The sequence below is a fragment of the Scylla paramamosain genome, chromosome 20 (genome assembly GCF_035594125.1).
Source record: "Scylla paramamosain isolate STU-SP2022 chromosome 20, ASM3559412v1, whole genome shotgun sequence".
In the NCBI taxonomy this organism is placed as follows: domain Eukaryota; kingdom Metazoa; phylum Arthropoda; class Malacostraca; order Decapoda; family Portunidae; genus Scylla; species Scylla paramamosain.
In genome coordinates, this window is record NC_087170.1 from 18,828,995 (window position 1) to 18,856,494 (window position 27,500).

Consider the following 27,500-nt stretch of genomic DNA (forward strand, 5'->3'; position numbering starts at 1 on the left):
ACGACAAAGAAGAACTACGAAAAAATGCAATGAAAGGAAGAGGGAAAGAAAAAAAAAAAAAGATGAGAAAATGGTAACAAATTTAAAAAGCATAACTAAATTTCAAGCAACGAGTCAATTCTTCCATAATTTGGGTGGAGAAAAGTGAAGGTATTGTGCAAATAAGATAAACAGGAAGGTGCTGGCACAATGGATAATTATGAAAAGGAAGAATGGAATAACAAAATTACTCATATCTCTCTCTCTCTCTCTCTCTCTCTCTCTCTCTCTCTCTCTCTCTCTCTCTCTCTCTCTCTCTCTCTCTCTCTCTCTCTCTCTCTCTCTCTCTCTCTCTCTCTCTCTCTCTCTCTCCATACATCAAACTGACAGACAATCCCTTGAACCTTGAGTGACGTGTGTGTGTGTGTGTGTGTGTGTGTGTGTGTGTGTGTGTGTGGGGTGGGGTGGGGGGTGGAAGGCGGAAAGAAAGGGTGGTTAGACAGCCTCGCCCCAGCTCATACGTCTCAGGGGACCCACGTCTGGTCACAACCTCCTCACCATCAACTGGATAACTATAAACTTTTCTCTTTTGTGTAACATACATTCATAAATCCTGTACATATCTGCGTTATATGTATTGTATATCATTCCCCTCTGTGAGAATGACAATGAAAGAGAGAGAGAGAGAGAGAGAGAGAGAGAGAGAGAGAGAGAGAGAGAGAGAGAGAGAGAGAGAGAGAGAGAGAGAGAGAGTGTGTGTGTGGGAGGGGATGGAGTTTGACCTCTCTATACCTCACCTGCCAATCACAGAAACTTTTGGGTGAAGCCTTTTTTGGTGGGTATCGGCAGCTTAGGTGGCCACAGGTACGAGTATACACCTAATACTACGCTATTCTCCTCCTCCTCTTCCTCCTCCTCTTCGTCTTTTACTGCTTCTTTTTATTCTCATCTTCCTTTACACAAGACACGAGGAAAAGTACGCGGTAACTGTTCCATTTCCTATTATAAGACTGTCCGGAGAGAAACAGAGATGAGTAGGTGGGGGATGATCCTTCTACTCTTCAGTCCTGTTCTACATCAGCACACGCTCGGAGCAAACCAACAGCACTTGCTAGTAAGCATTCCCTACTCGTGATACACAGAAATCATAACGTAATCTTTCCCCTTCAGTAATAGCAACAGGGAGGGCTACAAAACTATCCAGAAGCAGAAGGGGAAGGGAAAAGATGCGGCTCGTTTCAATATTCAGAGGGAAGGGGAAAGAATTATTGGGGAGGAAGAGATAAAAGAAGAGGTAGGGAGGTACAAATAGGGAGGCTGCAGGATATTACAGAGATCAGCGGATTTATTAGGAAGGAGGGAGGACCACAAGGGGAGGAGGGCTAGGAAGGGTTGGCGGGAGGGAATCAGAGGAAAGGGATAAATCTGAGAGGACCGGAGGGAGGGAGTGAGGGAGGGAGGGAAGGATGGAGGGAGGACGCGAGGGATTAAAGGGAGGGACCCCAAGAGATGGGAGTGTGTGAGGGTCCACGAAATGGAGAGAGAGAGAGAGAGAGAGAGAGAGAGAGAGAGAGAGAGAGAGAGAGAGAGAGAGAGAGAGAGAGAGAGAGAGAGAAGCAGACAGATTGACAGACAGACAGACAGACAGATACACACACACACACACACACACACACACACACACACACACACACACACACACACACACACACACACACACACACACACACACTTACCAAAAAGAGAAAAATCCGACAAAGGAACATAACATTCATCCACTTTACCATTTTGTCTCTCTCTCTCTCTCTCTCTCTCTCTCTCTCTCTCTCTCTCTCTCTCTCTCTCTCTCTCTCTCTCTCTCTCTCTCTCTCTCTCTCAAATAGACACCAGAAGGCTTCACGTCAGGATGGAAAAAAAATTATTGATCACCTTCAGTTAAAGAAATCTGATCTTGAGGCAGGAAGGATGAAGGTAAGAAGATAGGTACCAAGGTTAGCAGGAAGGAAGGGAAGGAGAGGATGGAGAGAAATAGGAAGGGACGTGATAGAGGAAGCGAGATGAAGGAAGGGGGTGAGAGATTGATTGAAGAAGGAAGGCAGAAATAAAAGGCAGCCAGAATAAGGAGGAGGAGGAGGAGGAGGAATGAAAGACTAAGATTAGAAGGACAAATAAGGAAGACAAAAAAGAGCGACGAAGGGAAACAGATGTATAAATGAGAGGCAGGAGGACGAAGAGGAGAAGAAAATAAACAAGAACAACAAGAACAAGATGAATGAATGAATAAATAAATAGATAAATAAACAAAGAGAAAAAGAAATAAAATTCACACAAATTACAAATGAGACGCGAAAAATGGCCGGAATATTCGAGCCCACATTTCTGCAGGAGTTTCCGAGCGTGAGCAAATTCAGGTTTGAAAGTTAAATCGCATGAGAATACTGTGAAGATGAAGTGTGCATTCAATTTCTTTATTTTCCTCAATATATTTATGTGCGTACCTAAATAACTTTTCTCTTTCCTTCCATTGTTTCCTGCATCACGAATAACACTTTGCATTGTGTGTATCACGGGTGCAAATGTAGTGTGTGTGTGTGTGTGTGTGTGTTTATTCTCTTTCCAGGCTAAACCTTTGAAAGTAGAAGTTGACGTCTCTCTCTCTCTCTCTCTCTCTCTCTCTCTCTCTCTCTCTCTCTCTCTCTCTCTCTCTCTCTCTTTCTGTTACCTAAATCTTTGAGTTAAGGAATTAGAAAAGAAGTGTTTCAACCCTATTCGCAGACACGATCACCCCACCACCACCACCACCACCACTCCCGCCGCCGCCAATCTCGCAGGCAACAAGCAGCGAAGCACTGGTCAGTGATTCCTGATTCCATTAACTATTCTGTTCCTCGTGTACTGGCGAGGCAATTGGTCGGCTCGTGCTCATCTGAAGCCCTGATGACGAGGCAACACAAACGAAGGAACAGGTGATGATGGTAACCAATATGATGATGGTAGAGGTGATGGTTGTGATGATGATGATGGTAGTGGTGATGGGGGTGATAGTGATGGTGATAATGATACAGGAGAAGATTATTGTAGTTGTAGGATTAGGAGAATTAGGATTACGTTTAGAATTAAGGAGCAGAAGGAGAAGCAGGCCAATGAATAGCAGAACTAATAGTAGTAGTAGTAGTAGTAGTAGTAGTAGTAGTAGTAGTAGTAGTAGTAGTAGTAGTAGTAGTAGTAGTAGTAGTAACTGTTGTTGCTGCTGTTGTTGTTAATGCTATTGTTATAGCTGTAATTGTTGTTGCTGTTGTTGCGGTTATAACTGTTGCTGTAATAGTAATGCAAGTAGCAGCAGTAGAAGCAACAACAGCACTGCCTTTACAGCAACACAAACCCCCTGCCCTACCGCTGCACAACAGTCTCACTCTTTTATGTGACTAGAAAGATAGTACCGGTGCCCTTCATGGAACGCTGAGAAATTCTGGCAAGACATGCTGCATCTGGGGAGATTCTTAGCCGAGGTTCTGTACTCCAAGATGCTGCCCTTAAGATCAGAATACCCTAGAAACAATTTCAATCCAATCAGCTTATAACTTTTACAGAAGCGAGGTGCCCATACGTGTATGTCCCCCAGCTTTTTTTTTTTTTTTTTTAAGTTTGCCTACACAGTTTTTTTTTTTTTTTTTATTATTTTTTTCTCATTTTTGGAGTGTTCAAATTTTCTGATAAGAAAACTGGAACAAAATTTTCATGCTTTTCTTTACAAATATTTCCTTTAATCTCCCAAAAGGAAACCCTTGTTTCCTCCTTAAATTTTGGGAAAATAATATAAAAGTTACACCAATCGTTTTCTATGACCATACATTTTCTATGACGCCCGAAACAGAAAACTAAGTTTTGCCCCAACTCCGAAATTCTGGCTTCCTCAAATCGCCTGGTGCCGTGGTGTGCATCTCTTGCCCTCCCTTCCTCCCCCCTTGCACTCTGGTACCTTAATGGGGCCTTCTGTTCATTTTCATTCGCTTTCGGCCTCTAGAATGATTTCTAAGCGTTGGCCCTAACTCTCATCACAGTGTCGTTGTTTACAACCAAACCTGCATTAATTTTTTCGATGGACAGGACAAGACGAGCAGTCGTGACGGAAAATTCCAAACAAGTTTATGCCACAGCTAGATTTTGTGGCAAAACTGAGCGATGTGAGTGATGTCCCCACTAACCCAGCGAGAGAGAGAGAGAGAGAGAGAGAGAGAGAGAGAGAGAGAGAGAGAGAGAGAGAGAGAGAGAGAGAGAGAGAGAGAGAGAGAGAATAACGAACTAAGTCAAGCAGGACGAGATCTGTAAACCGGGCACCAAAGGGAACCGACACGTGACCTGTTCCTTGCCCTGCACCAGACACACAAAGCATGCGGCGCACCTCACGCCTGACACAAATGATCAGATTAACTCTCATGTGTCCGGTGAGTGAGGAAGCGTGAACCTTAGGAAATGCCAACACGCCCATTCCAGGTCAACAAGGCCTTGCCTCCCACACGCTGGAGAAAAAAAAAACACCTGGAAGTGGTCATCACCTTCAAGAACATTGCTATGGCGGGTCAGGGCGGGTAGGGGAAGGCAGGAGGCAGGCAGTAGGCAGCAGGGACCAGGCGACACACGGCCACCACATCAAGGTTGCAACGCGATCAGGTCCGCGCCACTAACTTAATTGCTTTTTAGGAAGTTCGGGTGGCTTGGCTCAGCACCCGCTCGTTACTGGTTATGGTGTGTGTGTGTGTGTGTGTGTGTAGCGATGGTGAGATCAGAGAGGGGGGAATGGGAGGGAAGGACAAGCGGTGCCTGACACGTGTATGTGGCATAACTCCTCCAGGCTGTCGCTTCCCGCACTGGCAAATAGCGCGGTGAATATCCAGTAGTGGCGGACTCAAAGGTGATTACACGCGCTGCTCTCCTCGCTCTGAATATTGCCGCGTCTCTGGCTGGCGCTGTTGTTGTTGTTGTTGTTGCTTTGTATTTGTGAAGATTTTCTTTTCTTTTTTTTTTTCCCCCGCTTTTGAATCTCCTCCTATTGATTTTGTTTGTGCGGCGGAAGGCAGCAGTGACGAGGCGGTGGCGGTGGCGGTGGCGGTGTGTTACTTGTGTAGTATTGTTGCTGTTACCTGGTGGCTGAAATTGTCTTTTTGTGAAATTCTCTCTCTCTCTCTCTCTCTCTCTCTCTCTCTCTCTCTCTCTCTCTCTCTCTCTCTCTCTCTCTCTCTCTCTCTCTCTCTCTCTCTCTCTATCTATCTATCTATCTATCCATCCATCTATCTATCTATCTATCTACCTGTGTGTGTGTGTGTGTGTGTGTGTGTGAGAGAGAGAGAGAGAGAGAGAGAGAGAGAGAGAGAGAGAGAGAGAGAGAGAGAGAGAGAGAGAGAGAGAGAGAGAGAGAGAGAGTTTCTCCTTGCTGGGTGAGGCTGAGCCAGACAGCAACGTTAAAACTGCAGGGGATCGCTGCGGGGGCGAGGCTATCAGGGGCCGAGGGAGGCAGCTCATGGCCTCTCTGGTAGTACTGTTCTGTGTTCCCGTGGACGCTTCGCCTTCCCGCAGGACCACAGGCAAGGCAGCTGCTGCTGGCCAACGAAGGAGTTCCCAGTCTGCATCGATTTGTGCATAAAGTGCGCTGCCTCCCCCAGGGGTCGGTCCCCGCACCCCGGAGCAGCTCATCCCAGCCCGCTCTGAGTCCTGGGTAGTCCCCGTGCTTCGCCCCGCTGGCCAGGAGAAAGGAGCAGCGTCGGCCGTCCTAAAGCTGCCTCTTATATCATTCAAGGAACAAAAGAGCTGACTGCAGGCTGGAGAATAGCGGCGCCCCTCACGGCTCTCCGGGGAAGCTTAAGGACGAGGAATCTGCAAAGCTGCGATGCCTGTTGCTACCTGCTCCTCTACAGTTTTCCCACAAAGCCCCGGGAATATTTCTCTCCTGTTTGCACAGTGTTTTAACGCTTCGTCGATGAAGATGGCAGTGCAAGATGAAAAAACGCAAGAATGGCGGCAAACGAGCAACAAGTCTTCATAATTCACCACACGAGAACCCCCTCACGGAACAATGAAAAATGAGACATTATTAACACCGTCCTCTAAACTCTGACGCCTCGTGCTGCCCTCGTGTCTCACCGCACAGTTCCTAGGGCATGGCTAGATCACCACTGACGAATTGCACTCCACTTCCGCACTCCGCTCCCTCATCAAGTAAACCAGAGTCCCAAGAGACCTCCAATGACTCTGGAAGGCAGCAAGGAGTGATATTCGGCCCGTGAGCTGCAGGGGACAGAGTGATCCGTGTTGCCCGGCGTGTCCTGTACAATTAGTGAGGCTCAAGCTACAACATCCTACACACTCACTAAAGGCTCTCTTGTGTAATATACAGAAGGGGATGAAGGTGTAAGACTGGCTGAGCTCAGACAGGGGGACAGCGTGTGTGTTTGTTCCAGGTGATGAGAGAGAGAGAGAGAGAGAGAGAGAGAGAGAGAGAGAGAGAGAGAGAGAGAGAGAGAGAGAGAGAGAGAGAGAGAGAGAGAATGGTCGTATTGCTTGGATATACGTATAAGGAACGTAAAGGATAAAAGCAAACATTAGCTGACCTGTTGGCCCTTACTAGATTGTTTGTGGTAATCTGTAAATTCATATCTGAAGTGAGAGATAAGGATGCTCTCTCTCTCTCTCTCTCTCTCTCTCTCTCTCTCTCTCTCTCTCTCTCTCTCTCTCTCTCTCTCTCTCTCTCTCTCTCTCTATTACTCAGAAGGAATTGCATTAAGTTACAGTATTTTCCTGCAAAGTGACACTGATCTAAGGCAGGGAGAAGCACACACTGACGCCCTCACACATCCATCAGCAGGAAGCAACACACTCGCTGCACTGGAAAACATAGCAAGTGGAAGAACAGGAAATACTCTCATGATATTAATAATTCCCACACTGATATAAACCTACTAATTCTTTCATAAAAAAACGCAGATTCCACTCATTTGTTTAATAAGGCAGAACTTATTGTTTAGGCAGAACTTGATAGATTGCCCAGCAGAAAGAAAAAACACGAGAGAATTTGAAGATTTACCAGATAAAGAAATAGATAATTCGACAACATACTTAATAAAAGACGCAACACAAAATTATATTATATACTTAATGAAAATGCAGAATAGGAAGTAATAAAAATTAATTGCTGGAAATTATTGTACCTGAAGCAGCGGTGACCTTTCCACAGATCGTTCGTGGCGCCTCTTCTGAAACGCGCTGCGAAATTGCAGTTTCAAATTATGTAAAGGATGAGAAAGTGTAGCACCACCACCACCACCACCACCACCACCACCACGGGTCCCAGGCACACAGGGCTGGTTTTGCCGTGCAGTAAAAGAGCGAAAGGTACGAGAAGCTATTATGTTACTCTGTGTGTGTGTGTGTGTGTGTGTGTGTGTGTGTGTGTGTGTGTGTGTGTGTGTGTGTGTGTGTGTGTGTGTGTGTGTGTGTGTGTGTACAAATGATGCTACAACACAGATACGTAAGGTTAGGTAAGTACATGTGAAATTGCTACATATCCACACCCGGGCCTACACGATATTTACTTGTCTGATACACATCCAGTTCTTCTTCCTCTGCCACAGTGAGACACAATCCTCATTCATATACAACGCAGCGACGACAGTCTCATCACAATGCTAATTAAGTACTTCTTCAACCACTGGATTCATGAAAACTATACAGCGTGGAAAAACTGTAGGATACGAACAGGCAGTGGATATTTTTCAAAGCGAGGAGAGTTAGTACCTTCAAGAATAAATCAAGATCAAGATTACCAGACATTTCGGCACCAGGACGATCTTGTATATTTTACACATGCAAGGCGCCCTACTCTCATAAACAATCAAATGGTTAGCGTTGCTCCTCGTGTCATGTATTAACGAGGGGCACAGTCAGAGGGTTAGCACTGTTTTAACGCTTCGCCCGTGAAGATGGCACTGCAAGGTGAAAACGCAAGGAAGGCGGCAAACGAGCAACAAGTTTTCATAATTCACCACAGAACCCCAAAGAACGACAGTATTGCGTGTTAGAGAAAGGCACAAACATCCCAGGCAGACCAGAACCACCCAAGCAAGTCAGCACAGTTCCTCATGACCCCGCAAGATGTAGCTCCTCCATTCACTTCCACGCCTTCCTTGCCCGCACCGCCAGATAGGAAGGACACTTTTTTTGGAGCCTTGGATTGCCTTGTCGCTTTCCTGGACGAGGCTCCTCCATTACCTGGCCTTGTTTCAGTCTTCTCCTCCTCCTCTTCCTCCTTCTCCTCCCTCAACGCCTAGCAGAAACTCAAGGCCACTACGTAGTTAGGGTGAGTCCACAGTTAGGGACAAATTAGGGGCAGTTTGGTGTCCCTTAATGGCAAACCAGCTTGGTGAATGATCATAAGTAGGATTTATGTGGTGTTCAGGGAGGTGAGAAACGTGAATGATGATGAAAGAGAAAATTAAACACTACTACTACTACTACTACTACTACTACTATATATTGTTTGAGGAAAGAAAGTTACGCACGATCTAAAAGAAGAGATTAAGAAACGTTAATAAAAAATAATTCTCTCTCTCTCTCTCTCTCTCTCTCTCTCTCTCTCTCTCTCTCTCTCTCTCTCTCTCTCTCTCTCTCTCTCTCTCTCTCTCTCTCTCTCACGTCAAGATCAGCAATTCAAGCGTCACTCATCCCGGTACTGACACAACTGACGCCTGGCCTTTCATGCTACAGAATTAAATGAGTGAACAGTATATGGGCGACATCGGGCGTGCCAAGTGACGGCCGTGCTGCAGTGTAATCACGACCAATGAAATAAAAAGAAAATGGACATGATGTATCTGCACGTAAATGAGTGAAAGCAAGTGAATAAAACGTTTGAGTGCAGCAATAGCGTGACTTTTGTGAGCGTCCGGTTGGTTGAACTAGTAAACACACACACACACACACACACACACACACACACACACACACACACACACACACACACATACACGTACTATATAATACTGAGCCACCAGCAATCTTCTTATTTTCCTGTTTTCTTTTTCCTCCATTCACGAAAGAGAACATGAGGAAACATTGAATAATAGAGAGAGAGAGAGAGAGAGAGAGAGAGAGAGAGAGAGAGAGAGAGAGAGAGAGAGAGAGAGAGAGAGAGAGAGAGAGTATGAATCGCAAATCTAAGGACTACCATAGCAAGAAACAGATGAAATGGAAGTACTACAGAGGCATTCTGCACACAGTAATCCCTCATTAACACTATTTTTTCTTTATGCTTCCTTATCAAACCCACAATTCCTGGTTATAGAGGAAAAAAGTAAATAAAAACCAAGTGATGATACTGATGAAAGAACAGGACCTGATAAAACTCAACGTTAATGAGGAAAATATAGCACTGTCTGGATTCCTGTGGCCCGCGTGCTCATTACTGAAGCTCAAAAGTATCTGGTTTTGTTATCAGCACTTCCTTATTAGTTTTCCAGGAACTCTCATACTTTGACTGCTCTATGGCTTTAAGTTAAATAAAATGGTGAGGTGCAAGTATAGAGTATGGAAGGTATAAAAGATGATTACAAAAAAAAAAGGAGTAATTTTTATCTCCATTTCCATGTATTTAATGCCTCAAATTATACGTATCTATTAATTCAGCTAACGAAGAAGAAAATAAACCCACAAACGACAACGCGAAGAAAGAGACAATGATAAAAAAAAAAAAAAACGAAAGACAAAAAGGAACATAAAAATATAAAAAAAAACAGTAAATTTTATCTATTTTCATATATTTACTACCTAACCACTTACGTAGCTACTAATTTAGCTACCGAAGGAGAACACAAACCCATGAAAGACAACACAAAGAAAGAGACAACGAGAAAGAACGAAAGGAAAAAAAGAAACAAGTGGTTATTTTACCCCCTTGCATAGGTACATATTTACATCCACTCACCAATCTACAAATCCACCAGAGAGAAGAAAAAAAAAATACGAGAAGCACAATACAATGAGACAGCGAGGTGGAGGAAGAGATAAGAGCACTGAGAGAGTATCGAGCGAGCGAGAGAGAGCAAGTCAAGGCCGCCAGTACTCACCACCTCCAACTGCTTCTGGTACACGGAGCTGGAGTGTCCCGCCTCGATGAGTGAGCGGCCCGAGTTGAAGATGGCGCAGATGACCATCCCCAGCGAGAACATGTCACTCAGAACGCTGCAGGTGGAGGACGTCTGCACCTCGGGACCTGTGGCGGGAGGACCAGGGGGCGTGAGGGGAGGCGGAAAGACTATAACAAGTGGGTGTAGAGAGCTGGAGCAAGCAGGAGGAAGCATGAGAGAAGAGACTGAGAATGGAGTGAAGAGTCTGGAAGGGGACTAAGAGGAGAGGGAGGAAATGGAGTGTTATAATCAGTAAGAGGGCGGGAAGAGTCGATATTAGGGAAGAGGATAAAGTAGGAAGAGGAATGAGAGGAAGAGATAAGAGAGAATAAGGTCGAGAGAGAAGTAAAAGGAATGGAAGGACGTGAATTGTTATCAAGGACATGAAAAGGATCGGAAGGCGAAGAGGAGGGTGCGGGGAAGAGGCGACAAGAGGCGGGAAGAGGCAGGGAGAGCCAGGAGAAAGAGGATGAAGCAAGGAGTGAGGGGGCGGAAGTAGGTGAAGAGGAGAGGGAAGTGAAGGAGTGAAAATGGCAGCCTGGATGTTAATGCTGGGTACGAGACAGCAATGAGAGAGAGAGAGAGAGAGAGAGAGAGAGAGAGAGAGAGAGAGAGAGAGAGAGAGAGAGAGAGAGAGAGAGAGAGAAATTGCACTTATTTATTCTGTTTTCCTCAAAGATAAAGTTGATTAATTTTCTCCCAACTCAGTGAGCGAAACACCCGCCACCTCTGTGACCTTAACAATATGAGACAGGTGAAAACGACAGAAACACAAGCGTGTAAGCATTGGCGTGCCTCTTATTATCGTTCACGTTCATTTCGTCCTATCATGAGATGCCTGATACTTTTTTTCCTAATTGTTCGTACATGTGGCCTGCGAGTCTTCTTCCTTTGGCCGTTGATGAAAGTACGACAGTTGTTACTTTAATTTGGGTAACCATTGAGGATTTTACTAAGAATATACAACTATTTTGAACTAATCCATTAATCCTTTTCCGATCAGCTGTGCTTTCTGAATTACACTCTAGACTTTAACCAAATCAGTTTATCAAGTTTGAGAAGAAGCTAGAGCAGTGAAAGAGTTCAAGTAAACACCGTAGCTTTCACGGAAACAGCTGTGCATTCTTTCACAACTATCTCCATTTTATTAACGAAACCACTAACTCGTCATCGCAAAATATAAAGTAAAAAAACCTGTGGCAGACATCTTCAAAACTCTAAACTTTTGGAATCAAGGATGTTATTTCTACAAAGTTAGCGGCTGGAGGGCGTTGGAAGCAGTGAGGCACGAGCACAGACCCACTAAGAGAGGCACCTGTCTCCTGCTAGATGGCGCTGGTGTTTGCTTTGAGGTGAGTACAGATTTCATTCCAGATAACACTGTCCTCACTCTCTACTTCTCTCTTTCAATACTTCTATCGCCCCCCTTCCCTCCCCTGCGTTGTCTTCCTTTCTCCCTCCTCCTACTCCTTCTCTTCTTCCCAAATTAGCTACCTGCCTCCTTTTCAGCCCCATTCACTTTTCTCTGTTATCGCTTCCTACAATCCACGTTTCTTTCAATAATATGTGAGACCACGATGCTCCTTGCTACTAATGAACACACACGTTGCATAATTATCATGTAGTAGTCAATGTTAGCCTCTCTATTGAACCGCATCATTAGTGGCGAAAATAATAAACCTGGCAGGTGTGTGTGTGTGTGTGTGTGTCGCATCCTGCTCTGACCTGTCTGTTTACTTGCAGCCACCTAACAGACCCAGCTGACAATTCAAGAAGCAAAAATAAGATAAAAAGATAACAAATAGAAGGAGGAAACACTAGTTGCGTCGGTGAAGTTTACAAAAGCGTCTCACAATACATGACACGAAGGATGAACCACAAGAAAAGCAAAAAATAAAAGGAGGAAGCAAAAAAAAATACTATTACGAAGAAGACCAAGGCAATTACGGAGAGAGAGAGAGAGAGAGAGAGAGAGAGAGAGAGAGAGAGAGAGAGAGAGAGAGAGAGAGAGAGAGAGAGAGAGAGAGAGAGAGAGAGACTGGGAAGGCAAAAATGAGGAAACCAGATAGGCCAATAAAACAAGCCAAAAGAAGGTTAAAACTGAGCTGCGCGAGGAAAAAATAAGATGGATTAAAATTTAAAAATAAAGACGGGTAAGAAGATAAAAAAAAATAAATAAATAAGAGGTTAAAAAAGGACATTCAAAAAGTTACACGGCAGATACGCTGAAACAAAAGAAAAAAAATTAAATAAACGAGAAATATGAGTAACATACCGAGACATGGGGAGACAAAGAAATGCAAGAAAAGAAAAAAAAAAGAAAAAGATGGATAGATATAATTGGAAGTGAATATCTATCAAAACAGATGGGGTAAAAATAAAATTGAAACAAGAGCAGTATAACGAGACAGGGAGGAAATTGATAGGAAAAAAAGATAGGAAAAAAACATATATATAATGAAAGATACCCATATGCATCGAAACAAAGAGTAAGGAAACAAAACACAAACACAGGAGGGTAGAAAAAAATTGATACAGCAGAAGAGATGCAAAAGAAGAAACGAAAAAGAGGAACAGATCAAGAGAAACAGAATCAAAACACACACAACAAAACAGGAGAGAGAGAGAGAGAGAGAAAAACAAACAAACAAACAAACATACACAAAAAAGAGAGTGATACAACAGAAAAGACACACAAACTAATGAAGAGATAAGGAAACTCAGATTACTTTTTTCTCTCTTTTCTGTCACTGAGGAGGACAGAAAAGACGACCATTACGTGAGACAAAGAGAAGGCCATTACGACTTTTCTGGACAGGACATAATTCTGAGTCCCACAAAGAGGCCTACACTCTAAGACCACGAACAGGCCTACCCTAATCCCTTTCAAGGTTACACAGTAGGGCGTATATACCTCCCTGTAAGCCTACCAAAATTAATGCCTCGTGAAGTATTGGTTCTCCCAGGCTTACACACTACCACGAAAAATAGAGGGCTAAAAATGTTTATTGAAAAGTGTAGGTTTGGCACTATTAATCATTTCCATTCGTATTTTTTTTTTTTTATTAATAGTAGAAATAGTAAAAGTTCGTATAATAATGGTTTCAAAATTATAGGAAATACTGAGTTTTTTTTTCTGTTAACTTTCGAATTTACTTCCATAAAACAGAATCAACTGAAATTATGGAAAAATTATCACAGTACTAAATAATGATAAACTCTCTCTCTCTCTCTCTCTCTCTCTCTCTCTCTCTCTCTCTCTCTCTCTCTCTCTCTCTCTGCCAACAACAAACTCCACCAAAACTTCCTCTCTAGTTTTCACAAGTTGAGTCTCAACAAAAGGTTTCAACTTGTTCCCGGTACTGTTATGTGTCAGTCACCCGTGAACTGCCGCCTCGAGAAAGAAAGTCCCTTATTACCAATTCATTAGTCGCCCGTGTTCTCTTCCCTGCGCCATCCCAGCAGGGTTCGGATTTTCAAACGTTTTAGCGTCCTATCTCGACCACTTTTTGGGAGGCTTTCCTGAGAATGCTACTGAAATTTTGAATGGCGCGTTCGTGATTCAAGTACAAGAATTCTGCAATAGTAATGAGGAAGCTACATCACGACAACCTAACTAGTCCTGTTCGTAGACTTTGAAATTAGTCCCAGTGAAAGCTTAAAGGTTTATGAATATTAGACAAGACTCGATCCCTTTTTTCCTTCACGGTTCGATTCATATTCTCTATTACCGCCATCTTCTATCATTATTACTATTCTATTTTTCTGACGTACAACATGCTAGGCTTAGACGAATATTTTCTTTTCTCGTTGTAATTGTACCATATATAAGATAGATTTAAAAGTGGGTCACGGTTCATCAGATATTTACTATAAGTGGTATGTAAATATATTAAGTAGTTTACATTTTTTTCTTTGTCGATTGAATCAAGATTATTTTTGTTAATATTCGTGCAAAGATAAAACGAGCTGATAAAAAGTATTTGCAATCAAAGAGAGAGAGAGAGAGAGAGAGAGAGAGAGAGAGAGAGAGAGAGAGAGAGAGAGAGACCCAAGAATACATACGCGTGAGTCTGCCCTATCTATCTACTCACAGATTGATCACTCCTTCCCCTCGCTAATCAAGAAGAGCTCCAGCCACCGAACCCTTTCTCTCTCTCTCTCTCTCTCTCTCTCTCTCTCTCTCTCTCTCTCTCTCTCTCTCTCTCTCTCTCTCTCTCTCTCTCTCTCTCTCTCTTCATTCCTCCAAGTAGCTCCTCCCTCCTTCATTCCCCTTCCCTCCCCTCTGCCGCCTCAGGAAGGGAAGGGATGTGGATGCGGGAACAATGCGCCGCCGCCACAGGGAAATCACAAATAGAAAACGGAACAACTGGGTCTCCTTCCCCTTGAGATGGTGGAGTCCTGGCCAGAGCAGTGAGGCGCCACGCGGGGATGCTGGCTCCCTGCAATGCCTGACTTACAGCTTGACAACTTGTAGGAAATACCCTTTTTAAGTCAGCCTCGTATTGCAGATTATTAATTTATTTCGGCGGAGACCAAAAATTGACTCAGTGATGGATAAGCGTTCATTCTGAGGATTGCTGGCAGGATGATGGCTGAGTGTGACACCACAAGCTTCCTCCTGCATCCTGACTCTGCTCCCGCCCTGCCTCCGCCCCTGTCCCGCCCCAGCCGCCACTCAGTCACGTGGAAAGGAGGGGAAGGGATGTGATGCGGTGATAAAAAAAAAAAAAGGAGTATATGAAAGTCAGATTCAGGAAGTGGGTTAAAGGGGAGACTGCACGCATGATGGGAAGAGAAATAAGGGGGATGCATGTTCGGCTGAGATGCGGAGCTGGAATGAGAGGAGGGTGCTGGGATGGGATGTGTGTGTGTGTGTGTGTGTGTGTGTGTGTGTGTGTGTGTGTGTGTGTAGGAGAGGGAGAGATGAGTTTCCTGCGGTATGTATGATTCATTTATTCATTCATTTATTTATTTATTTATTCATTTGTTTATTTTAAGAGCGGTACTATGCCACTGATACAGGTAAAGGATGTATGTATGTATGTATGTACAGATCATAGGCACCACATCCCTCTCTCTCATACGTAAACTACTGCACTTCCCACGAGTTTCTGCTTCACCTCCTTCCCACGACCTCAGCTGGTTCAGAAGAGAACTATCAAGACACCTCCAAAGGCTGACTACCTAAACGGCCTAACTTTCGTGGTAGTGATTTCTACACTCAACTATTTTTAGGGAAGAAAACTGAGCGGGCTTAAGCTTTTTCCTTGTTTCTTTTCTTTTAATTATATTTATTCATTCATTTATCCTTACTTATTTTTCTCCCCTTAACTGGTCTGCTTGATACGCAAAAAACTAAAGCCGGCCACCGCGTCTACTGTTGATGAGAAATGTTAAGCCAGTATGGGTTGAACTTCCATTAGATTAGGATACCTTAAATTACTCAACCTAACCTAACCCAACATATTCTACTTAAGTCATTAGATAAATTGGGCTTTCATTTAGTCTCTCTCTCTCTCTCTCTCTCTCTCTCTCTCTATGTACCAACTGCCACGAGTAAAATGAAGCACGAGTAAAATGAAGCAGAGTGAATCAGTGTTGGGTTTGGTTCTGTGGTTCACGAGTCACTGTCACGTCTCCTTCAGTTTTGATTCACCGAGTATTGCGAATTCTAAAATGTCTCGTCTTTTTCTTTTATAGACTCGAGGAGAAGCAACGCATTCAATTCCTTCCTGACCGCACTGAAGCAGCTCGTCTTGTTATGAAGCAAAATATAAAAAGAAAACCTTGAAGATCTAATTATTGAATTTCTTTTGGTACTGATAGATGAAAAATACAGGATGATGATTCCTTGGCTTCTAGAAAAATACTGAAATGAAAATATTTATCCAGACTGTATTACACTGAGAGAGAGAGAGAGAGAGAGAGAGAGAGAGAGAGAGAGAGAGTGTGTGTGTGTGTGTGTGTGTGTGTGTGTGTGTGTGTTCCTTCTATCATTTCTTTCCTATTCACACTGTTTAATTTTCCATTCCCAGTCTTCAGGCCATCTTCCCTTCCTATCCATTCCTTTCCTCGCTACCCTATACCAGTCCATTGTACGGGTAAGCCACAGCAATCAATCTCTGTCCTCTGCGTCCTTGTCCTTCCTATCAGTATTACCACGGTGCTCCATACACTTCTCTCTCTCTCTCTCTCTCTCTCTCTCTCTCTCTCTCTCTCTCTCTCTCTCTCTCTCTCTCTCTCTCTCTCTCTCTCTCTCATCGCTCTTAACGCTTAGCCCTGCTCAGTCCGAGTTACTGACCAGATCAGACAAAAGTTAGCTCGCCTTAACTTGCGCTTGGTGAAGTTAGCTCACCATTAGGCCAAGATACATTTTTTATCAAGTTATGTCCCTTGCTATTCTAGTTCATGCAGACAGGGTGTTATTGGAGGGTCATGGTGATGTTCGGGATGGTGATTGTGTTTTGACAGGGTGTGCTAGAAAGTGGAAGGAAGGAGGGGAGGGAGGGAAGGCAAGAGCTGGGAAGGGATACGTAGGATGGGGAGGAAACAAGAGAGACAGGATAAAAAAATTAGCTTGAGGCGCAGTACTACGAGTGTTCGACGAATGCACATTGTGATTGGCCGCCGCGCTACTCGTGTCGACCAATCACCGAGGCGGAATTAAATTAAGGGATCCAAAGCCGTTTGATTGTCTGGCGCTGATTGGAGAAGGGAATTTTCAGGCGAGCCAATTACGACGAGTGTTGCTGCTTCCTTCCTTCCTCCTGCCCGTGAGAGAGAGAGAGAGAGAGAGAGAGAGAGAGAGAGAGAGAGAGAGATAGAGAGGTAATGTAAAAGAGCAGGTTCAGAAGTAAATTCATTATGTAGGTAAAAATAAAGGATCAAGATATTAATTAACGTGAGGAATTGAAAAAAATGCGACAAATTAACGACTAAAAGAGAAGAGAGAAAGAAAAAAGTCCACTCAACTTTTCACTCCTAAAAATCAGAGAGAGGCCAAAGAAATCTGCCAGTTTAGTTCAAGAGAAATTATCATACCTTTGCTTACTGATTTCTTAACTACAACTTCTTATTCCCAAAGTTAGCTGAAATAGTGTACAATACAATAAGCATTCCAATGTAGCGCTTTCTTTTAATCATCTGACCTGCCTGTCTAAAAATCCACGTGTTCCTTTAGTGCGTCAGTCTACAGTCTTCAATGGGTCGTTCAAATAGCATCTACTGCAATAGAAAAGGAAACAATTGAGGATTACTGTTTGATGTCTCTCACTCCAATTCTTATATTTTCTAAAACAATCATAGCTTTCCTACACTGAAGCTTGAAGTACAATTCAATATGATACACATGAACAATTTCTTCCTTGTGTGTGTGTGTGTGTGTGTGTGTGTGTGTGTGTGTGTGTGCGGGCCGTGTGTTCGTGCATGAGTGCAGGCGGAGCGGAAATGAACAGCATAAAATCAGAGTGCAGTATAAATGGAAAACATTTTACTTCTTCCTGTTTCCTTTTAGCGCCTTCATGCAATTTGCTACTTTAAACACTGTTGTCGAGAGAGAGAGAGAGAGAGAGAGAGAGAGAGAGAGAGTGTGTGTGTGTGTGTGTGTGTATGTGTGTGATTCACCTACGATCGTCTGCTGGTCACCCAGATAACCGTTCCCCTACGGAATGAGCTCAGAGTTCATAGTTACTGATCTTTGGGTAGGACTGAGACCACTGACACACCACACACCGGGACAGCGAGGCCACAACTCTTCGGGTTGCATCCCGTACCTACTTGCTGCTGGGTGAACAGGGGATACACATTAAGAGGCTCGCCCGTGTGTGTGTGTGTGTGTGTGTGTGTAAACCTATCCACACACACAAAGAATATAACCTAAACTAAGGAGATCATGACATAAAAATGACACCAGAAATTAAAGTTCCCGGAGAAAAGGAGCGAAACACAAGAGGCACGGAGGGCAAGAGGAAGGAAGGATTGGCTTACACGGGCGGAGGGGAAAGGAGCGTGGGCGGCAAGATGTGGAGGAATGTGAAGGAAAGGAGAGACGGGGAGATAACATGGAACGTAATCCAAATCTGAGTAAAAGACGGGATACCCCAAAAATCTGCAGACCGAGATGAATAAAAAATTCCAATCTGGAGGAGAGAGAGAGAGAGAGAGAGAGAGAGAGAGAGAGAGAGAGAGAGAGAGAGAGAGAGAGAGAGAGAGAGAGAGAGAGAGAGAGATATGCAAACAGACAGATTGACAGATATACAGATATTAGACTAGATTAGATGTTTTAATTGAAGCTGTCTGTCATTTCTAATGGTATAGCACGATATGATGACAGGGACAGTCGTATTTAAAGAGGACAAACTGTAAAAAACTAGCTTCCACTTTTCAATATCACTGCGTGTAGTTTGTTTTTTCTAGATAAACACACACACACATACACACACACACACACACACACACACACACACACACACACACACACACACACACACACACACACACACACACAGTCACAATCAACAGCACACTCCCTGCAACAAAGGAGAGGGTATTTGAGTCATAACTGAGGAGCAGTGAGGCAACACACCACAACGCGGGGGAATGAGAGGGAGGCGTGGGTCGCTCTCAGTGTCGTCCTTCTCGCAAAGAAACACATAACAAAGGAATTAAAGTTTTGAAATGAAAGGAAAACACTTGATCTCCCGCCTTTGATGAACACCGCAATGCCGCCATGAAATGTAATTAAATGAGGTGATCTTGTTTGATGAAAGCATCCGAGAGGGAGATGAAAATGACAATCAAGTTTACGGAGCATCCGGGATCTTGTGTGGCGTGCAAATAAGTGAGATGACCATGAAAAGATTCACAAAGCAGGTTTGTGCGTTCGTGTGTCTGTGTGAGTTTGTGTTGATATGAAAATTATATATCAATAGAAAACTGAAATATGACTGCCGATGACTGAATCATGAAAAGAGAGAGAGAGAGAGAGAGAGAGAGAGAGAGAGAGAGAGAGAGAGAGAGAGAGAGAGAGAGAGAGAGAGAGAGAGAGAGAGAGAGAGAGAGAGAGATTTGTGTGCATATCGTGTGTGAAAGGAGGAACATGAGGAGAAAGAGGAAGATGGAAAAAAAATGTTGCGTTGGCGGCAAGACAAGCTGGAATTCATACAGGAAAAATCTAATCCTTTAAAAAATTCAGATTGGCAAAGACGATCCGCGCAGACTAGAAATTTTTGACACTGAGAAAAATGAGAAAAGCTTGAAGGGCGTGGAGCTTTGGAAGACCTACCCCTGCCACGCGTGGAGGCTGGTAAGCTGGATATGACCTTTTTATTCTGAAGTAAACTGTGCGAAAGTTGAATGGCACAAGGTCAGCGTCACACACACACACACACACACACACACACGGCCAACGAGACAATTACCATGTCGTCTCATTTGCTGTCCCCTGAACCCCGAGTCCCGATGATTCGAAACATTGAAGCATCGAGCGCAATGATGAGATTCCGTTTAATCTCCGTCTCCTGCTTCGGGTTCACGTGTTTCGAAGCTTCACGGATTGTTCATGAATGAGATCACGATGCTTTTTCCCTAGCGCTTGTGAAATAAATACACATACCTACCTCCCTACATACGTGCATACATGGAAGAAATAGATAACATTAAACATATAAATGAAATAGAAGATATAAAAAGATGTAAATACAAATCATGTGGTGCTGGATGTACAGAGGCGAACACACAGCAACAACACAATGCGCACTCCTGAATACACCGCCGAGGAAACTATTGGTAACTTGCATTATCGTGAGGCATCCGTCTTAGTAAGTTCAGATTCTCCACTGCTCTCATCCTTACCCTTACTATGGGGATTCCCCGAACTAACTAATACTTAACAAAATATTACAGTTAAGCTGACAAAAGGAACTTGAGCACATTATAAAACCCCAACATGGGTTACTTTATTCAAATTTCCCTTTATTAAAATCAACCAGACAAAAATTTTGAACTTTCGACAATTACCTTGGTCTTCTGAAACTTTTCGGCGTCTTATCTCGAATACTCTGAAGGGGCTGTAGTAGAAGTTACGTAAGATTTCAAGGGTGATTTAATAATTCTAGTGATGATGTAACACAGCCTCTGCGCCGTCCATGAGAGAAACACTCATCAGGAATCGACATCATCTGTGCAGCTTTTGACAATAGCGCTAATGAGAGAACGATGCGTTTAAAGCATCCCCCAGTCGCAACACCTGCTCCGGCCCGCATCCGGCACTCACCACCACCATGGGAGAGAAATTAACACCCTCTCAAGATTAAACTCATTGCAGTCTATAAGTGAGAAGAACGCAAAGAGGAGGACGACGAAGGATCAGGTGGAAGAACTGTTAACGAGGACATAAGGGACAAAGGATTAGATGAAAGAATATCACAAGACAGAAATATCCGTAAAAGGCTCATGAGAAACGGTGACACCAAAAAGGGAACAATGCTTTGAAGAAGTCTACATTGCTTTACTCACTTCATAAGCCACGGGTCACAAAGAAGCGTACTGGAAGGAAACACCACACACCTCTCACAAACCTCTCACAAGCCTCTCTCTTCTTGACTGAGCTCCAGAACTAAGCATTCTGGTAGCCTCGTCTGGACCTCCACATTGCCAACCGCGCTTCTGGTGTTTAATAGTTTTTACTGATCCTTTCTGGAGTGGATGCTTTTTGAAGGGTGTTAGTAGCGTGGTAAGTGCAGGACAGTGCGAAGAGCAGGCGCGGCAGTAGAGCGAAGTCTAGAGCTCAGTAGATTAGGAATAAAAAAAGTAGAATCAAAATCAACAACCTAGATAGGACCCACTCATTTGCTTGTAGGTATTCATGAAGCGTACGATAATGACTGTGTGTGTGTGTGTGTGTGTGTGTGTGTACTATGATTACTTAATAGCTGCACATACTTCTATTGCTCCAGGAAAGTGATGGTTAATTACTCCCCCTAACCCCTCTCCCTCTCCCTCTCTCTCTGCATGTGTGTGTGTGTGTGTGTGTGTGTGGTCATTACGTCCAAGCGTGTGCGCCCATCAGTCACAACTAAACACCCACCCTTGCCATCTTGCCTCACCTCGACCCTCACCTTCACCTGCGTCACACCACCTGGAGGCACAACACATAATCGTCACTCTCTTTACCCTGTCACAAACTTTCCACACAAACCTAAGTACAATACAATATACGGCACCTAATATGACCTGCCACTGAGAACCGTTTTACTCCTCAGCTTACTTCCTTTTTCTTCTGCCTTTCTTTTAACGTTCGAGGAAGCACAGAGGATTATATAAGACGCAGTTTCAGGAAAGTTTCACGTACTGGTCCGCGCTTATTTTCGTTGTTGGCTGGCGGAGTAATTTTGCCACCTAACTACACGCGAGTATGGCAACACTGTTACTGAACGACGCTTCCACTTCCTGATTATTTGTGTTCCTGTCTTATTTCGAAACGTAAGGGACAACTGAATCTGCACTCCTACCAAAAAGCTCTTATATATTTCTGAAATACCGGATAAAATTTAATAAAAAGACATAGAGAGAATATAAAAAAACACATAAACAGTACGTATCTCATGAAAAAAGTAAAGATATTGTCGGGGATTCCAAGTCAATTTGATGCAGGTTTAAAAACACGACGGTAATCAGCGGACCAATCAGCGGGTGACAATATGGTCCTGTCACAGTGTTGCCATATTCGCGTGTCCTCGGGTGGCAAAATTACTGCGACAATTTACAGTGACGCCGTGAACTGTGGTCCCTCCTTGTGTGGTTGTGGTGGTGGTGGTGGTGGTGGTGCAGAGGGAACCATTGGTCAAGCCTAGTTCTGACCTCGAAAAAGAATGGGTGGTGGTGGTGGTAGTGGGGGTGGTGGTGGTGGTGGTGGTGGTAGTGGTGATGATGATGACGGTGCTGTCGTCCATAGCACACCGAAACAAAAACGAGGTAATTTTCACAACGATCTGACGAAAGGGAAGTAATAAGAAAAAAAGGAAAGAAAAAAAAACGAAATAAAAAATACAGAAATTCCACAGTTTTCTTCTTCATTTCTTCTTTTTGAAATGAGAAAATTGTCCAGAATTGTATACAAGCGAAATCATTGTTCTTAAACTCAACATTACAAAATTCTTAGGATTAATACAAATTGTTTATGCAAAATTTATTCCAACCATACTTTTCAGGTACACGCCATCGTAAACATAACTTACATCATTTACTGCCCTTAATAAATATTGCCTCCGATATCACCACACCCATTTATTTATCACCCCCCCTCTCTCTCTCTCTCTCTCTCTCTCTCTCTCTCTCTCTCTCTATCCGTTGTGTCTAGGCGGGCCAGCGTGACGGCGCGGTGAGCTGGTAATGTTGCAGTCCATCCCTGACCTTCACCTCACCTTTACCTTGAAGGATTAACGCCAGTCATTTCGTATGTACAAACATTTACAGCTTACCGAGAGGGGAGCTTTTCGTTCTGTTTCTTTTTTGCACTATATTATTGTTATTCTTGTAGTAGTAGTAGTAGTAGTAGTAGTAGTAGTAGTAGTAGTAGTAGTAGTAGTAGTAGTAGTACATTGCTATTCAGACACCATGACCATCAATTATTCAAGTCCACTCATCATATTTAACCCAAATCACCTTTCTACTTACTTTACCTTCCGTCCTCTCTCTCTCTCTCTCTCTCTCTCTCTCTCTCTCTCTCTCTCTCTCTCTCTCTCTCTCTCTCTCTCTCTCTCTCTCTCTCCTTCCGCATTTCCCTTCACCACCTCCTTGTCTTCCGGGATGAAAACCTTAATGGAGACCCTTACTTAGCTAACCTTCATAGAATTACCCTCGCGAAATAGCTACCTAAATTACTTCCTCGGCATCTTACGGGTCCCTTCAATCTATCGTGTCTCTTCTTCGCAGCACGTTTCCCTAGCGGCTCTAATCAGTCCCTGAACCCACCCCAAGGCCCGCCCCTTGAACCCACCTCCTGTTATTATAGTGTTATCGGCGAGGGCTCAGAAGGGACAACGCGCCACCCACACAACCACCACCTCGTTAGTCTATATAATGGGAAACCACAGGAAGGAAGGCCCTCCTACTGCGCTTCTCGCCCTTCTCTTCTCCTGTCTCTTGCTTTGTTCGTATCATCGTCTTAGTTTTCCTGTTTCTGTTCCTCTTGGTTTTTTTACTTTTCCTTTCTCTTCTTTCCTTCTTTTTTTCCTTCCTTTTCTTCTTCGTCTTCTCATCCTCCTCCTTCTCATCATCCTCCTTCTATTTGTAACCTTCGTTCTCCTCCTCCTTTTCGTGTTTACTGACAACATAATACTCTTTCGTCTCCATAGGAAAATAAAATCCTGAACGCAGTGAACAAAGACTAAATGCTTGGGCATGATAAAATTAATTTAGAACTCCAAAACAAGTCAAAATGAATTTGTAAGCTGAAAAAGAACAAAACGTAATTCAGAAATGTCAAAGAATAGCGGAAAACAAGAAAAAAAAAAGGGACAACACAACATATACAGGAAAGTGAACAAAACGCAGAAGCGAAATAAAATGCACGACGAAACGGAATATAAAACGATAGCGAAAAAAAAATAAATAAATAAATAAAAAGAAAGAAAACGGACCAGAATTATTAAGTCACCTCGAACACAAAAAAAAAAAAAAAAAACACCTGCAATAAATGAAAACAAAAAATCAATTGATGAAAAGTGAGAGAACCCGCCTGACTAACACAACGGCGCCACAACAACGAGGCCACAAGGCGCCAGAAAGACAACAGGTGTAAGTGAGGGTGTCGTGTCAAGGGCTCATCCGTGACGCGAGGTGCGGCGAGGGTCAGGTGGCGTGTCCTTACCTGGCGCGCGTCCCTCACCTGTTTAACTTAAAGGTGTAAAGGGCACGTGGTGGTGGTGGTGGTGGTGGTGGTGATGGTGGTGGTGGTGGTGGTTAAAGTATGCCTGACAAGATTGCAATTGCGGTGCTGCTTCAAAGAGAGAGAGAGAGAGAGAGAGAGAGAGAGAGAGAGAGAGAGAGAGAGAGAGAGAGAGAGAGAGAGAGAGAGAGAGAGAGAGAGAGAGAGAGAGAGAATCTTGCATATCGCCAAAGGTCAACAAGTGAGACAGAGTTGTCAACACTGATCAAGGGGAAGGTCAGAGAGAGAGAGAGAGAGAGAGAGAGAGAGAGAGAGAGAGAGAGAGAGAGAGAGAGAGAGAGAGAGAGAGAGAGAGAGAGAGAGAGAGAGAGAGAGAGAGAGAGAGGGGTATAAAGTGACAAGAAAATATTTTATAAGTAAAGTTCATGAGTTTTCTCCTCCTCCTCCTCCTCCTCCTCCTCCTTCTCCTCCTCCTCCTCCTCCTCCTCCTCCTCCTCCTCCTTCTCCTCCTCCATATCACTTACGTGCCGGATATTACCGTACAGGGAGGACCAATTAAGTTACTGACACTAAGAGGAGAGAGAGAGAGAGAGAGAGAGTCTTCCCTTCCTTCCCTTCCCTTCCCTTCCTTTGCTCCCTCTCTTCATCTTCTATATTAATCACCTTCTTCTTCTTCTTCTTCTTCTTCTTCTTCTTCTTCTTCTTCTTCTTCTTCCTCTTCTCTTTCTTCATCTTATCGTTTCGTCCTCTCACCCACTTGCTTTCTCTCTCTCTCTCTCTCTCTCTCTCTCTCTCTCTCTCTCTCTCTCTCTCTCTCTCTCTCTCTCTCTCTCTCTCTCTCTCTCTCTCTCTCTCTCTCTCTCTTGACTATGAAATTAACCAGAGAGAGAGAGAGAGAGAGAGAGAGAGAGAGAGAGAGAGAGAGAGAGAGAGAGAGAGAGAGAGAGAGAATCACAGCAACAGGTATGCAAATGGAGAAGTGGAGATGGAAAGATAAAGAATGTGGAAGGGAAGGAAGGTGAAGAAGAGTAGGAGGAGGAGGAGGAGGAGGAGGAGGTAGAGGAAGAGATGGAAGAGAAGAAAGGAAAAAATAAAAGACACTGGGAAACAGGCAGGTACAAAAGGGTGTGCGTGGGCGAGTAGGAGGGAATGGAGACAAAGGAAAAAGTAAAAGGAGGGAGAAGAGAAAGAGAGGTAAGAAAAATAAGAAACAGGAAGGAAGGACGAGGGAAGGAATGTAGGAAAAATACATTTACTCAAGTGAGAGAGAGAGAGAGAGAGAGAGAGAGAGAGAGAGAGAGAGAGAGAGAGAGAGAGAGAGAGAGAGAGAGAGAGAGAGAGAGAGAGAGAGAGAGAGAGAGTGATGAAGAAGGGAAGGAAGGGGAACTGCCTTTGAGATAGGGAAGGGGGAAGGAGGAGTGGAGATGGGGAGTGATGAAGGGTCAGGAGTGGTAGGACGGGAAAAGAAAGGAGGAGGAGAAGGAAGAGGAGGAGGAGGAGGAGGAAGAAATTTAAGGTGTACATATTAAAAGTCATTAAGTCTTAAATTTTACGTGTGTGTGTGTGTGTGTGTGTGTGTGTGTGTGTGTGTGTTCGATGAAAATAAAAAGCTGGAGGTGACAATTAGTAAGGCGGTGCGAAGTAAGGAAAACAGGGACAAAATAATGGAAATAAGGGCAAGTATGAACGGAAACAATGTAGAACAGTGAAGTACAAATCAAACAGACAGACAAACACACACTTGACAAATAAAAGCTAAGAAAACACGTAAAAAAAAAATTAATATGGAAAACAAGGAGGAATGAGAAAAACAAGGAAAATGATGACATGATTCACTGAAGGACAGGGAAATAAGATAAAACGGAGGACAAAACCATGATATAAAAGGAAGCAAGAGGATATGATGATAGTGGACAATATGAAAACCGAGACCTTTAAAACCTCAACTTACCACGCAAAACCTCCCAGCAGATAACAAAGCACTATAACAAAATAATCTCCTTGAAAAATAAATAATAAAACGCTATTCAGAGCCGGTAACAATCTGCAGAATGTGATGGACAATACTGCCAAGAATCGTATCAATCTTCAAATAATTTTTTTTCAGCATCGAGGGATCCGAACACACAATGATCTAAGAGGCAGCCCTTTTTATCGCACGCGTGGGAAGATTCTCCACGTGTTTAAGAGGATACAATTTTATCTCTATATTATTTACTGAAAGATTCCGTAATACTTGTACGAAAAGAAAGAAAAATAACTAGATAGAATTAAGAATATTAAGTGGAAATCATTATTGTTATTAAGTTAGGAGAGAGAGAGAGAGAGAGAGAGAGAGAGAGAGAGAGAGAGAGAGAGAGAGAGAGAGAGAGAGAGAGAGATTCTTGCCTATTTTGAGCCACATTTGTAAGGAACGTGTGTGTGTGTGTGTGTGTGTGTGTGTTTGCATATACACATACTGCACATGAATAAAAGATGAATGTATATAAATATGGAGCTTGGGAATGAGTGGTATTAACACACACACACACACACACACACACACACACACACACACACACACACACACACACACACACACACACACACGCACAGACACACACACGGGAGCGGCATACGTGTATATGTAAATGTGAGAGTTTTTGGAGAAGAGTTGAAGGGAGAGGAAGATGACGAGGAAAGGTAAATAAAACAAGGAAAATAGAGATGAAGGAGTAAAAACCGAAAATCAAGAGTACTTTTCGATTGATTTATACATTTCATATCAATATTCTGATTTATTTATCTATAACCTCACAAGAATTTTTTATGCCATTTTTTTTTCAATTTTTTGGATTAAAAAAACGTGAAAAAATGTTCAGCTTAAAAATTTTTCCTCTGGTAATTGGTACATGTTCTTTGTGCAGAGGTAAAACAGTCATTTGAGTTCTTGGAATTGCGTTACAGATAATCATATATCACTTTAAAAAATGAAGACCCTTAAAAAGACACTTTTTCCATTGATATACACTTTTTATATCAATTTTCTACTTTTCATGTTTCATTATATGTAACCTTCTCTCTCTCTCTCTCTCTCTCTCTCTCTCTCTCTCTCTCTCTCTCTCTCTCTCTCTCTCTCTCTCTCTCTCTCTCTCTCTCTCTCTCTCTCTGTCTCTCTCTCTTGCAGACTTCTCTTATTATTCAAACTTCCTCCTCCTCCTCCTCCTCCTCCTCCTCCTCTTTCCCTCCTCATTTCCTTATTCCTCCTTTGATACCTTCAGTTTCCTTCAAGACTGCGCTGCTCCTCCTCCTCCTCCTCCTCCTCCTCCTCCAGTACTACTCAATCTCCTTTCAATTCTTTCCCATTTTCTCTTGTACGCCTCGTTTCCTTTCCTTACTGCTTTCCATTACTCTCTCTCTCTCTCTCTCTCTCTCTCTCTCTCTCTCTCTCTCTCTCTCTCTCTACTCACTGATGT

The 27,500-nt window shown here is 43.4% G+C and overlaps 1 protein-coding gene across 1 annotated transcript in view; it reads right to left on the reverse strand.

Annotated features, from left to right (window-relative positions):
* LOC135110552 (SCY1-like protein 2) overlaps positions 1–27,500 on the reverse strand; it is a 328,030-nt gene that overhangs the window by 108,910 nt on the left and 191,620 nt on the right. The window contains 2 exon segments of the mRNA XM_064022973.1: positions 10,095–10,240; positions 27,495–27,500. The exon segment at positions 27,495–27,500 is cut by the window's right edge and continues 90 nt beyond it. Of these exon segments, the coding sequence (XP_063879043.1) occupies positions 10,095–10,240; positions 27,495–27,500 (152 nt within the window).